This window comes from Carcharodon carcharias, chromosome 16, assembly GCF_017639515.1.
Source record: "Carcharodon carcharias isolate sCarCar2 chromosome 16, sCarCar2.pri, whole genome shotgun sequence".
Taxonomy (NCBI): domain Eukaryota; kingdom Metazoa; phylum Chordata; class Chondrichthyes; order Lamniformes; family Lamnidae; genus Carcharodon; species Carcharodon carcharias.
Window position 1 is genome coordinate 106670288 of NC_054482.1, and position 15227 is coordinate 106685514.

Genomic DNA, 15227 nt, shown 5'->3' on the forward strand with positions numbered 1-15227 from the left:
CAGATACTGAAGCAGTCCATGTCCAAATGCAGCAAGACCTGGACAATATCAAGGCTTAGGCTGACAAGTGCCAAGTAACATTCTTGCCACACAAGTGCCAGAAATGACCATCTACAACAAGAGAGAATCTAACCATCATCCCTTGACATTCAATGGCATTGCCATTACTGAATTCCCCACTATCAACATCCTGGAGGTTACCATTGACCAGAAACTGAACTGGACCACACATATAAATATTGTGGTTACAAGAACAAGTCAGAGGCTAGGAATCCTGCAGCAGGTAACTCACCTTCTGACTCCCCAACGCCTGTCCACCATGCACAAGTCAGTGTGATGGAATACTCCCCTCTTGCTTGGATGAGTGCAGCTCCAACAATATTCAAGAAGCTTGATACCATCCAGGACAAATCAGCCCGCTTGATTGGCACCCCTTCCACAAATATTCACTCTCTACCACCAACGAACAGTGGCAGCACTAATGTACCATCTACAAGATGCACTGCAGTAATTCACCAAGGCTCCTTAGGCAGCACCTTCCAAACCCATGACCACTACCAACTAGAAAGACAAGGGCAGCAGACACATGGGGGAACACCACCATCTGGAAGTTCCCTTCCAAGCCACTCATCATCCTGACTTGAAAATATGTTGCCATTCCTTCACTGCTGGGTCAAAATCGTGGAACACCCTCCCTACTGGCACTGTAGGTATACCTACACCATGTGGACTGCAGCAGTTGAAGAAGGCAGTTGACCACCACTACCTTAAGTGCAATTAGGGATAGGCAATAAATGTTGGCCTAGCCAGCAAAGCCCACACCCGTAAATGATTATATATAAAAAACAAGGCAGCTCACCATTATCACCTGAAAACGCATTTAGGGTTGAGCAACAAATACTGGCCTTGCCAGCGATGCCTACATCCCATGAAAAAATTAGAGGTAATGTGGGGCATAAGGCTGATATTGATAAACGGCATGGCAAATGAATAATACTTTAATTATATCATACATAAATAAGGCTCAAAGGGCCGAATGGCCTACTCTGCTCCTGAGTCGTCTGCTCCTAGTACATGGAATAGACTTCCAAATAGACTGGTGGAGGGAAAGCTTGGAACTCTTTAAGGAATGATTGGGGACTTTAGTTTCTAGAAGAATTAATGAAAGATGGACTGAATGACCTTCCAAATCCACAATTATCATGATTTTGTGTTCTGCAAGTTTTTCATATCTGGATACTTAAGCCCTTGTATGCCCATCAAAGTCATTGTGTTTATTTGTATCATTTTCCTGATTGATAGCAAGCTACTAATGCTCTCTGTAGTGGATGTTTCCATAAGTTAATTTTGTTTATAATTTTTTTGTTCATCTTCTGTTTCAAATCTATTTGCAGGCTTAAGGGGCTTTTTTTAGAAACTTTCCTGCTACTATGATACTGAAAGTGTTTCTTACTGTTACATTTGACTTTTTTAACCTGGTTTATTTCTAGTTCCATCTTTGCCCCTCTATTTTTCAGGCTCGATATTGTTTCTACTGTTTTCCCTCAGCCTTTTCATAATGCGCTTTGTAAACTTTTTACTTGCTTTCTCTAGATTGTCTCAATAATTTGTTTACTCACATTTCTTTTAACATATACTTACCAGTCTTTGATATATAATTATCCTGTCTGCTGACTGAACATTTTTGTACTTTAAAGGTTCCATGTAAATGCAAGCCACAGTTGCATTGATTTGTTTGACCACTTCCTTCGGTACTTTGACAATAGGCCTCTTAAAGTTATAAACTTGAGTGCTAATTTACAATATTGGTTTTTTCCGGACCATGGCCATTTTAATGATCTGGACAATAACAACTATATTATAATTTAAATTAGGCATGATCTGGACTAACTTAACACTGTAATTCCGTCATTGTTGCCCAGAGATGCCATTGCTTGCCATTCCCAGTTCCTATCTTGGTTACTTCCTGAACACGCTGAAGTTTTGCATTTTTCTCAAATCCCTTTAAATGCAATAGCTTCCTGTTGTCACACACTTAAGATCTGTCAGCTGGCTAAAAATTCTCCAAGCATTTCTATGTAGGTTAACCTTATCCTTCACAGCATTCCTTTCCTTATCTGATCTTTCTGTTTGTTTCCTGTCCTTGTTTTATTTATACCTATCCCTTGCCTTACTGGTCTAAATGTCTCCTGCTGCCCTATTTGCTTCCTCTGCAGTGGAACTGAAACCATAAAGACCAAAAATGGAACAGAGATTGAAGCTCCTTGAAAGCAAGTTTACATGTAAGAAAAGCTAAGAAAAGGGCAAATGGGATTCTTTATTTTAAAGCAGCTAGATGATTAATTTTAACAAAATATAATTTAAGCACTCCTTTATAGGAAGGATATTTGAGCCATAGAAAAGAGATGATATAAGTTTACTGCATGATATTAAAAGAATATAGACATGGGAGATTTCAAAAGTTAGAGCTGTTCATGGGAGCAAAGAAGCTTGAAGAAGAATCTAAAAGGATACAAAAATTAAATATTGTAAATAGTGGAAGATTAGAACCAGTAAATCAGTAACAAGAGAATATAAGCTTAAAATTACTACTGCATTACTGCAGTCAAAGATGATGAGAGATAATTAGATAATTACTTGAAGAAATCAAGGATATTAGAAAAAAATGCAAGAATGAAATTGGATAAATGGTTACCATATGAAGCCAGCACAGATATGGAAGGGCTGCACGAAAGGAAAATTTCTATGATTGTAAAATTGCTAACCATTCAACTAAAAGATTTCCTTGAGCAAGTGTATGAGATTGAGAGACATTTGTGAGGTACCCTAAAGGCAAAGAGGCAGTGGTAGTAGGAAGTAAGGGCTCTTGTACTCTAGAAGAGGAGTCCTCCTCCTGATGGGCAGATCTCTTCCTACAACCCGTTACATGAGGATTAAGCCGTTGGTGGCAAGAAACCCTTGTACATGGTATTGGGTTTGTATTTTTTAGCATATCAAAGAAGTTGGGACATTGTAAGCTGCCCTAAATGGGCTAATTTGCTACATTTTGGGCAGATGTCATTCCTATAACTGAGTGCAGAAACTGGGGGGTGCCGTGTGTTAGCCACTGGGCTTGTTTTTCTCAGACCTGGGCTTAAATCCAATCAGATTACTATGTGGCTATCAAGGTCTTGTTTGGGTAGTCTTTCTCCAATCTGCAGTAGGCATGGGCGTATAACACAACTTTCCTTAACTGGCAATTTCTCTCTGAGGCGACTAGATAACTGTTTTGGAAAATTGTGCTTTTGGGGTACTCTAGAGATTGGGGCTGAAGTAGAGTGGATCGTTTACTCTCATCTATATCTGACGTTATGCTTACACTGAATACCTGAAATAATCAGGATTCCATTCTTCAGCATGAACCCCTCTTGTCTTGTTAAGCGTAAAGTAAAATATCAACAAAAAAAAACTTGATAAAATTCAAACTTGGGACAGTAGTCAATCTGGTGTCACTTATGAAAGCTAAGACTATCTAATTTCCATGGAGTGACAAATAGCTTTGCATTACGGCTTTCTCTAGCCAGTGTAGGGGTTCCCCTTTTCCCTCAGAGACCCTCCCCACACTCATGCTCGTGACACCAGATTCACAAGTGTATGGCTTGAACCGAATGGCCAGTGATAATTCACAATTCTGATAATTCATAATTGTTTTATTGATTCACCCACAACCTCACAGTGCAAAACCCAAAATTTAAAACAACCTATTCCTAGTACTAGACACAGTCACCACAAAACCACCAAAGACTCGGTTAAAACTTACAAAAAGACAGGCAAAATACCATGCCCTGTCCTGAAATCCTAAGAAAAAAACCTTCAGACCAATGTCACCAAGTTATGGCTGAAACAAGTTACACGGTACTGGCAAAAACCACCAGGTTTTCGCCGTAAAACTTTCACAAAGCCCTCAGACCAATATTACTACGATTTGGCTGAAACTTAGAATCCCCAACACGACTGGCCTGTCTGGTGTTGACTGTAGGCCTGAGTTAAGGTGACCAAACTCAACCTTCCTTCCGACTGCAGCCCCAAACCTGCAGATCTGCTCTTCTTTTGAAATAATTTAACTCAGATGTGTCAAATTGTTTCAATGTCCATTTAGTTAATTCCACGCAAAGTCCAGACAAATGTCATCAGCTCCTGCTGGTTGGAATAGTACAGGCTTTTCCATGGAAGTTGTATCCAGACGAATATTATCAGTTCTCATTGTATAAGCAATTCTCCTGCTGTTTGAGGTGGCACAGTAACAGCACACTGGCTCCAAAGTTAATGAGGTTTTGAGTGACTCTATTCCAGTACTAATGTCTGTGGTGGTTGAATAATTCCATGAGTGTATTGTATTGATGATATGTCCTTTTGTACCATTTGTATTGGGTAATCAGACTTCTTGATCGCGTTAGTCAATGCCCAAACCCTTTTGACGAGTCACTGTGTTTTCACTAGATGTCCGAATTAACTCCTTGTTGCCCAGCCCTGTATTGCTGACTGCAGCTTATCTTTTCGAAATTTTTATAGTTCCAATCATGAGGTCAAAACATGTCTGTGGGCTTGAAATTATGTTCCATAAGTTTCCCAGTTGGAGGGGATTTCGATCCAAAACCAGCTAGAAAACAAGTGTGCATCTTGCTGCCCATGTGTTTTATTTTAGTTTGGTGTAGAGCTGTCCACTGAGTCTCAATCTCCCCTCTACATTGCTTCCTGGATTGATTGTTGCCATAAGCATATATTCCCAGATCGTGGTGATTACTTTTGAAGGTGGTCTCTGTTTACAGATCAAAGTACAGATCTTGTATGTTCTGGTACCAGATGTTCTTTTTGCCACCATTTCTCTCAACAAAACTGTTTTCTGTATCTGTTCTTTATCCGTGCATTTCATGAGAAGCTAGGGTGGTAAGCACCAACTTCTTGCATGCTTTGAGGAGTCAGAAAAGCTTTTGTTATGTAGCGTTTTGGGTGGATACCGATATCATGACAATTTGCATAGGGTCTGCTTCATACTTAATCGAATAAGAAGTATGTCGGCATGTTGCAGGACTTCTTGATGAACTATTCATGATTTGCTTACAATTCAGCAAAGTTGAATTTCTGTGAGCTAATTAAGTTGAAACTTTATGTGCCAAATAATCTGAATTGGCATATCTAAGGTAAGTGATAAACCCATTCATTGTCTCATATATTATACATTGGCTTTCCAGTATGTTCCTATTATCAACTAAGAACGCTATTCCTATCAGTCACATAAACTTTTTCCATAACCAGCTAAGTTAATTCAGTCATTTTATAGAAGCATGCAGGGAGATTGAGTTGCTGAAGTCGATCCAAATGACACAGCTGCTTTGAATTGGATTACAAAGCTTCACTTAAACTTGTCCCTGTTCCAAAATTAATGAAACATCTAAAATTCTCATCTGAAGTAACATTCTAGATTTGGATTTATGCCTGTGAGACCTAAGTTTTTATATGCAATTGGATATTTTGCTGCATATTTCAACTGTCTCCGTTGTAATTTGACCAGTGAAAGAACAAACTTGCATTTATAAAACACCGTATGCAACTTGGGAAGTTCCAAAGTGCTTTTCACTTGGAAAAAGTATTTCACACTATTGTTACATGGGGAAACACAACCCCCAATATATGCACAGATGGAAGTGACCAGATGATCTGTATTAATGATGTGTTGGCTGAGGGATAAGTATAGGCTAGAACATCAGGGCAGCATTCCTGTTCCGGTGGGCAATGGAATTTTTTTATGCTGGCCTGAGAGGGAGGCAGGGCCTTGGGTTAATGAAAACAGAATTACCTGGAAAAACTCAGCAGGTCTGGCAGCATTGGCGGAGAAGAAAAGAGTTGACGTTTCGAGTCCTCATGACCCTTCCACAGACGATGCTGCCAGACCTGCTGAGTTTTTCCAGGTAATTCTGTTTTTGTTTTGGATTTCCAGCGTCCGCAGTTTTTTGTTTTTATCTTTGGGTTAATGACGTGCCCGAATGTCAGCACCTCCCTCTGCATTACACTGAATGAGAGTCTGGATTATCTTCTCCATTCTCTGGACTTGTCCTTGAACCCATGGTTCTGGCATAGTACTACCACTTAGCCACAGTTGACACTGAAGAAACCATTCAATAAAAGCACAATAGTATACACATTATACATTAATATTATACAAATGTATAACATTATACATTTCTGACTTGAACATTGTAATGTCAAAAGTGTCTTTCACAATTAAGTAAATATCTCAGTCCAAACTAGAGCCTGTAATAATGCCTGATATAATTTTTATACTTGTGAAACAAGGAAATTCTGATCGAAGAAATGTTCACCACCTTCCTTTGCTTCTCCTTGCTGAAGAATATCTCCTAGACCTCCACCATTATATGCTGGTTCACCTAGTGCAATTATTCTTGAGCCAGAAAGAAAAGTAATTAATGGACTCTGCGTGTGAAAAGTAAGCTCCTCCTTCTGACTGGAACAGCCAAACTTCTTTGTAGTACAGCTTTACTTTTATAAAGCATAGTTGGCAGTATCAGGAGGAGGAAGAGCTTGTTCACTTTGGGTTCACTCCTGAATCCTCTACTGTTTGGGAATCAGATTGGACCTTGAGTGGCTGCTGAGTTGTTGAGTCCCGCTGGAATATAAGCATGTCTTGTACCTACTCCAGGTATATAAATAGATAGAAATGACCATTGTATGGGGTGTTTTATGTATAGGTCTCTATCTTGGTTACACGCTTTGTAAACTTTTTACATTTTGAGCAAAATATTTAAATTACATAAATTGCATTTGTTTAATTTTTGTGCCAATGCAAAGTAATTGTTTTGTTTTCATCAAAAGGCATAAAATTACAAGAACACCCAACATCTTAGTAAAATTGCTGGACCCTCATGCCATGAGGTCTACTCCAGTAGGCAGATGAGCATATTTGCTCTTTCCACCCAGATGCCACCAAAATCCAAAATGAAACCCCATGGAATTGCTGGTGGAAGTGGCAGGCTAGTTGATTGCACAAAGCATATACCTGGTGTCGTTGACCCTCATTACGATCTCAGATATTGAAGTGCATTCAGCATAATTTGGGGAAAATTAAAATCTAATAGATAATTAAGCATGATATTGTATATCGACAGCACACACTTAAACTTCCCCTGCCATTGTAGCATTTCTATTGTAAATCTTTGCACCAGCGAAAAAAAAATGTAATAATCAATTGTGTGTTATCTTCACATTACAGCAGTGCTGTTAGCTGCACAGAAATTGGTGACATTGAAAAGAGAAAAAAAGATTGCAAGGCCAGGGGAAAGAGCATGAGGTGGGACTAATTGGATAGTTCTCACATGCACAAGTAGTTGAATGGCCTTATTCTCATTGGTATCATTCCATCATTCTAACCGAAGTAGGCCATTCAGCCCATCATGCCTGTCTGCTCTTTGAAAGAACTATCAAATTAATCCCACTCCCCTGCTCTTTCCCCAAACTTATGTAAAGTTTTTACCTTCGAGTAATTATCCAATTCCTTTGTGAAAATTACTATTGAACCACTTTTTCAGGCAGTGTATTCCAGATCACAACTCTCAGCTTATTTTTTTTCGTATATTGCCTCTGGTTCTTTTGCCAAATCACCTTAAATCTGAGTCATCTGGTTCCCTTTGTAGCCCTTTTGGCATCTTTCCAATTGTTCGAAACTGATACCATATTAGTAACAATGGTGGCTTTTATTTGATATAATTACAGCATTTGTGCAGTAGTGAACAGAACAAGACTTGGTATTACAAAAGCAAATTACTGTGGATGATGGAAATCTGAAATTAAAAATAGAAAAGTCTAGAAATACTCAGGTCAAAAAGCATTTGTGAGGAGAGAAACACAGAGTTAATGTTTCAGCACTGTGACTTTTCTGACTGAGCAAGTGAAAGGGGGAACGGTGAGAAGAGGAACAAAAGGTAAGGCCTGTGATTTGGTGGAAGGAAGGAGAGATAAAGGTTTCATGGTGTAAGACCAAAGGGGGTGGTAAGGCTAGTAAAGAAACAAAGATAAGTGAATTAATCATACTTCTAACATCAACCCTCTCCGTTACTTTATCAAAGAACTCAATCAAATTAAACACACACTGCCTTCAGCAAATCCAAACTGACTTTCGTTTATTAGCACATATTTTCCAAGTGCCAGAGGAATAAATTCCAAGTGAAGCAGCAATTTACTTGAACTACTTTCAATTTAGTCTACTGTATTCATTGCTCACAAGGTGGTCTCCTAAACTGGGAAGACCAAACGCAGAATGGATGACAGCTTTGTAGAATACTTTCGCTCAGTCCGCAAGCATGAATCTGACCACCTGGTCGCTTGCCATTTTAATTTACCATCTTGCTCTCATGTTCACATCTTGGTCCTCGGCCTGCTACAATGTTCCAGTGAAGCCCAATGCAAGCTGAAGGAACAGCACCTCATCTTCTGATTAGGTGCTTTTACAGCCTTCTGGACTGAACATTGAATTCAACAATTTCAAACCATGAACTCTTTCCTCTATTTTGATGGCCCGGCACCCCCACCTCGAAATTGCCAGTCTGTATCTTGTTCTCATGTTTTTGACTTAAGACTGCGCTGACCTTCATTCTGCTATTAACACTAATGCTTGGTGTCTTAAATACTATCATTACCACTCCCTTTGCTTTTGTCCCATGACATTTTTGTCATTTAATTACCCCCCCCCCCCCCCCCCCCCACAACCTATCCCTAACCTTCTCTTTTGCTCCACCTCCCACTTTTTCAACAGCATAAAACTCATCACATCCCTACCTCTCTTCAGTTCCGAAGAAAAGTCATATTGGACTCAAAACATTAACTCTGTTTCTCTCTCCACTGCTGCCAGGTGGGCTGAATTTTTCCAGAATGTTCTATTTTTATTTTTTTCCAGATGCTGACTGTTTTTTGTCCTGGATTATTATGTCTCGAGGTTTCTCCACACTGATGTTAGGCTGGCTGGCCTGTATATTTTTGTTATATGCGTTCATGGGGCATGGGTGTCACTGGTTAAGCCAGCATTTGTTGCCCATCCCTAATTGCCCTTGAGAAGGTGGTGGGGAGATGCCTTCTCGAACCGCTGCAGTCCATGTGGTGTAGGTAAACCCTACAGTGCTGTTAGGGTGGGAGTTCCAGGAATTTGACCCAATGACAATGAAGGAATGGTAGTATATTTCCAAGTCAGGGTGGTGATCGGTTTGGAGGGAAATTCCAGGTGGTGGTGTTCCCATGTATCTGCTGCCCTCGTCCTTCTAGATGGTGGCGGTCATGAATTTGGAAGGTGCTGTCTGAGGAGTCTTGGTGAGTTCCTGCAGTGTATCATGTAGGTGATACACACTGCTGCGCTGTGCATCGGTGGTGGAGGAACTTAATGTTTAAGGTGGTGGATTAAATGAGTTGCTTTGCCCTGGATGGTATTGAGTTTCATGAGTGCTGTTGGAGTTGCACTTATCCAAGTAAATGTCGAGTATTCTATCACACTCCTGACCTGTGCCTTGTAGATGGTGGACAGGCTTTGGGGGGGTCAGGAGGTCAGTTACTCACTGTTGGGATTCCTAGCCTCTGACCTGCTGTAATAGTCACAGTATTTACATGGCTAGTCCAGTTCAATTTCTGGTTAATGGTAACACCAAGGACGTTGGTAGTGGGCTATTCTGCAATGGTAATGCCATTGAATGCCAAGGGGCGATGGTTAGGTTCTCGCTTGTTGGAGATGATCATTGCCTGGCACTTGTGTGGCACAAATATGACTTGCAACTTGTCAGCCCGAGCCTGGACATTGTCTAGGTCTTGTTGCATTTGGGCATGGACTGTTTCAGTATCTGCAGAGTTGCAAATGGTGTAGGGTTATCTCTCTTCCCCCTTTTTTTTTGAAGAAGCGTGTAACATTTGTAATCCTCCAGTCCTCTGGCACTTACCCATACCTAAGAAGGATTTGAAGAGTGTAGCTAAAACATTTGCAATTTCCATCCATGCTTTCCTCACCTGGACAATGTGGCGTTACTACTAGAATACTGTCAATCTTTTAAGTTTATCTTATCCAATATTGCTACTACCTCATCCTATACTGATAGATGAACAGAATTCTTTTCTCTGGTGAAGACAGTGTACATCAACCATGCCCTTTGGCTGCACAAAAAAGATCTTTTTTTAGACCCTAATTAATCCCACCCTCCCTTTAATTACCATTTTAACTATTTATATGTTTAGAAAATACTTGTTAAAACTGTGGTATAAAATGGAATCCTAAGTAAGACTTACAGGCTCTCATTTTAGGCTGTAAAGGTGACGACTAAATTTAGATTCTGGGTCTCGTGCCAGGATTCTAACTTCCCACCATCATCATCTAAAGTCATTGAACTAGTTCATCACATTAGTGTGCTCTGTTACGATACAGGCATACAGGATGTGTTTTATCACTCGGTATTTGCTCCGAGACTCCCGATTGCGGTACCTCCACTCTCCTGTAGACCGAATGGATGCATTTTTTTGGAAAACGAAAATCTTCTGCTATGTAAAAGCCTGCAACAGAAAGCATAATGGCAGGAAACTGATGCACAGTGACTAGTTTTAAGATCGAAAGTACTGCCAATGTAAAAGTACCTTGACGCATCACATTCTCAAGAGATGAAAGGATTTGGCACCTCAACCCTAACATGGAAATCCCTGGGACGACCCATTACCCTCCTTTAGTGCCTTTGTCCCTGACCAAAATACACAATCTGCATTGGTATAAACCAACTAGGACCTCCACAAACTCAATGACTCTCAAATTTTCAATTTTTTTGTTATGCGTGTTGTGTATTGAAGACAATGTAATGTGTTTATGGCATTAAAATGTTTGGTATATATATGTAATTTTGTTAAGGGAAGTTTATTTTAAAAATGTGGGAATTTGATTATCTCCCTGACCAGTTGAACAGTGGGCCCTAAACCAGTTTTATAACTTTGACAATGTGATTTTCAAAATAGTGAGAGGTTCAGAGGTGGAAAATTAATGAGGTTTTATCCACGGTGACTCTCCTATTGTTGTTCTGGATTTTTATTTTGAGCTGTTTGGAATCTTTCTACTCTTATTTCAAACTTAGTACAGCATTAAGGTTTTCTGAAACTTGGTAACATTGATATAAATTTAGCAGCCTTTTGCACACATTTTGTTTAAGGTCAGAGTTAATTGGCTGCTCTCTCATACTTTTTAAGTTCATTCCGCCCTGTGCTATTGAGATTATAGAGGTGGAATTACCATGTTCCTGCTCCTTATTTTGTACAGAGTATTTGGGTTTCCTAACTCCCCAAGTTATTTGACTTTAAGTGTGTAGCCACTTTCATTTTAAAAATGGCCAAAGCACCTCCGCCTTGTGTAAATGAAATTAGGACAGGTTGTTCTTGAGCAACCATAAACAGGCTGCTTCACAGATGCATGTTTAGTTATAGAGATTATCATGTAATTTCAGTGCTCCTAAATCCTCATTTTTTCTCAGGTAAAATGTCTACTTGATTTTCTTTTTAAAAGTCACTTGATACACATAGAGCATCCTGTTGGTATTTACTCAGAAATGGTGTGGCATTTGATTTAGAATTTTTTTTTTTTCCCCCTGTATAAAATTTTTTTTCGGTAATTGCGACTTTTGTAATATCTGCTACCAGTTTGGCAAGGGAGGAAGAGAAAACACATAAATTGCCTTGATTGTGAATTGAAGGAATTGGCACAGCAAGATAATGCTAATTATTGCAGTAAAAAAGCACTTGTCCAGAGCTGACATGGAGCAATGGATGTTGAAGAGCAGTGTAGATGTAGAATTGCTTCATTAAGATGCTGGCTTCTCATTTCAGCAATCAGCAAATTTAGAAACCAATATCATTTTTGTAAAATACCTTCTTCTAATTATAGGAAATGGTGTGGGAGAAAATATTTGTAAACCATTTATCTATATCTTATATAGAAGCAGCAGTAGAAAAATCAATATGTTTGTGCGGAGGCCTTTTATCTAACTTCAATTAATTTTGAACAATAGAAAAAAAATGGCCTTTTGTGTAGACATGTTTATAGCTGTTATCTATAATACATAATGTAACATTATAAATTCTGTTCTTTTTTGCCTCCAGTATGTGCGTGGCTCTGATCCTGTGCTAAAGCTGTTGGATGACAAAGGGAACATTGCAGAAGAGCTGAGCATTCTCAAATGGAACACTGATAGTGTGGAAGAATTTCTCAGTGAAAAGTTGGAACGTTTATAAATTGCATAGTAGAACCGTTCTTTTATTTTGTCAATTATATTTGTATACACGACTCTGCTAATATCTGGAAAACTCCCATGTCATACCAGTGAATGTGATGACATAAATTGGTCAACATAGATCATGTTATGTTTTGAGAGGAACTGAACAGTTAATATTCAAAATAGGTTTATTATCATAACTGTCAGTAGAATTATCTGCAATTGGCTAGTCTGTTTAGTCACACATCACCATTTTATGATTGAAAATATTGTTTTTCTTTGAAACAAATTACTTGTTCTGCATAATTTCACTTCCTTCAGTCCATTCTGAAATTTTCTGTTGAATGTAGATGGCTTTTGTTGTTTGTACTTAATAGATGGTACCTCCTATTTACTGCAGTGGATATGATGCATTAAGTAATTGCTCTTTTGTGAAGGCTGAACAGGAAACCTTTTTATGGTATGTATAGCCTGATGTCTTGTGCACTTACTGGTGTTTCAGCTCTGCTGTGGTACAAGTGGGTTAGAAAGATGACATTCTTAAATTTGGAATAATAAAAGTTATTTCTGAAGCATTGTATTTTAAATTTGTTAATGGAAGTGGCCTATCAAGTGTGCTCTCACAATGCTATTTTTTCTTCTGTACACTACAATGTCACTCAAGAGATTTAACTGAGGAAATATCGACAAAGCTACTCTTGTAAATCCAGCATGAGGTGCCAGTGTTTCTACGTATTATGCTCCATTTACCTAGATGACCAAAATTCATGTGGCTTGCAATATTGTTTAAAAAAAAAATTCTTAAAGTCCTGATATTAAACATTAAGAATATGTTCTTTTCAGGGTTTATAAAGCAGCTCGATTAAAAGGTGTCAGTGATACCTGATCAGTGTTTGGAGGTGGCAAGACTTGAAATTCAACAGTAATAAGATCTTCACCTAAAAGGAATTGTTCATATTGACAGTCCTTAAAATGCCCAAGGCTGATATAGTACGTGGAAGCAGCAAGATTCAACTGCTTGTCTGTACTGTGTACTTTAGAAACTGTGACAATTGTATCATTTCATCCATGGCCTCCCCTTTCTTATAACCGGTTTAGCTACTCTTTGAGTTCTGCATTTGTTCTTCCTCATTGCAATTTTTCTTTCCACCATAAATCAATCATATATTTGGGAAGCATGATATCTTTGCAAGACAAAAAGAGATTGGTGCATGTACATAGAGTTCAAGTACCCAACTGAAACTAGTTTAATCTGGTTTTGGTGTATGTGCAAATGGGCATGAGAGGGTGTTATTACATGCCTCCCTCCTTAATGAAAAAGTTACACAATGTTCAAATTCTATTCAACTTGTTTTTCATTTATTTACAAATCAAACTTAACCACTGGTTTCCTATTCTTAAGACGATACCTCCTTTCTTAACCCAAACTTTCAGAACTTCAAGAAGGACCTTGACGCATCATGGCCTGAGTCTGAGGAGATGTTTTGCCCTTGACCTTCGATTGAAATTTCCATTTCATCCGACATACCTGACTCTGATCTGAACTGGTTTCAGGCACAACTTGTGTTGGAGTAACTCTTGTTACTCTACTCTTATCCCTACGATCCAAGTCATCAGACTCATTCGATTCTTCGAAACTTCCTCCTCCTCCATGAACCTCTGAAGGTAAAACATGATCTATATGTACAAACCTAACCTTTCCACTGCCAAACAACATCTTGACCAAATATGTGCAAGGAACCTTCTTCATAACCACTTTTGGTGTTTTCACCATAACCTTTTGATCAACTTCAGACTTCTTTCTTGAAGGATGCCTGAGTGCACTAAAGGAGAGAGAGGTGCTGGAGCAGCGGTCAGATCCATACAGCTCTTGCTGCAGAAACCATGGTTTTGATGTCCAGCTGAAGGGGCATGTAGCAGATGGTGCTGCCAGTCCCCCAAGTTCTACCTGATTGCTGTGTGCCAGTGCATCATGGTAGCACAAAAGGTGCTCTGCATACAGTAGCAGTGGGAGGAGGAGATAGAGCTGACTTGGGGCAGACAGTAGTAGCACCAGTGCCAGTCCACCTCCCACCCTGCAGCAACCACCAGTCCCAGCCCTGGCCACTAACCCAGTGCCACAGGGAGACAATTGTTTCTGTCTCTGACAAGCGTGACCACCCCACCCGCCCGACCCCCCCCCCCCCCCCCCCCCCCCCCCCCCCCGCCCCTCCTCCACTGGGGAGTGGAGGGCAGACACGGCAGTGGGGAGGAGGAGGATAGTCCATCCACTATATGGTGCACACCTCTACCTCCATCGCTCATCCTGCTTTATACCATGAGGCTTCCACCATCAGGAAAGAGCAAGCAGAGAGGAATTCTGTGAGCAGTGGCTTTTACCAGAGTACCCGGCCACCGAAGCACAGAATGTAGCAGCAGTTTGTACAGTTATAACCTCTTCCCCATGGGATTTCCAATGAATCAAACTGGCTACAAAGGAGCTTGTCTGTGCCTCGAGAGGCTGCTTCAGGTCAATCAAAGGAAGCCTTGGAGCTGAAGTGGGAAAATTTGCAGCCTGCACTTATTGGATTCTGGCTGATCTGTCTTGGAAGTCAAAGTTCCTTCCAGGAAACCTCCCAGCAAATAAGTAAAATGGGAAACTAACCGCTGTTCAGGTTTGGTTCCAGATTCCCTGTTGTCTATGCACTTTAAAAATATTAACTTGTTGAGGTATTTTCTGCTCCCAAAGTGAATGCCTTAAAGCTGCATTTCTTTCCTCCAAATGGTTCATAGGTCATTTACTGAAGAATGTGAAACGCAAAGCGATAAGCTATGCAATCTGTTGAATATTTTGTAGCCCTGGAGCAGAATCCCCCCCCCCCCCCCATTTGGGGGGGTTCTGCGGGAGCAGGCGCGACCCCGATCGGCACCCCCAATCGGGGCTGCGCCGCCATTTTACGTGGGCGGGCCAATTAA

At 40.1% G+C, this 15227-nt stretch overlaps 1 protein-coding gene across 1 annotated transcript in view; it reads left to right on the plus strand.

Annotated features, from left to right (window-relative positions):
* selenof (selenoprotein F) overlaps nt 1-12844 on the plus strand; it is a 57382-nt gene extending 44538 nt beyond the window's left edge. Inside the window, exon 5 of the mRNA XM_041208693.1 lies at nt 12160-12844. Coding sequence (XP_041064627.1) covers nt 12160-12291 — 132 coding nt within the window. The 3' untranslated portion in view covers nt 12292-12844. The remainder of the gene's footprint in view (nt 1-12159) is intronic.
* Nucleotides 12845-15227: the final 2383 nt, after the last annotated feature.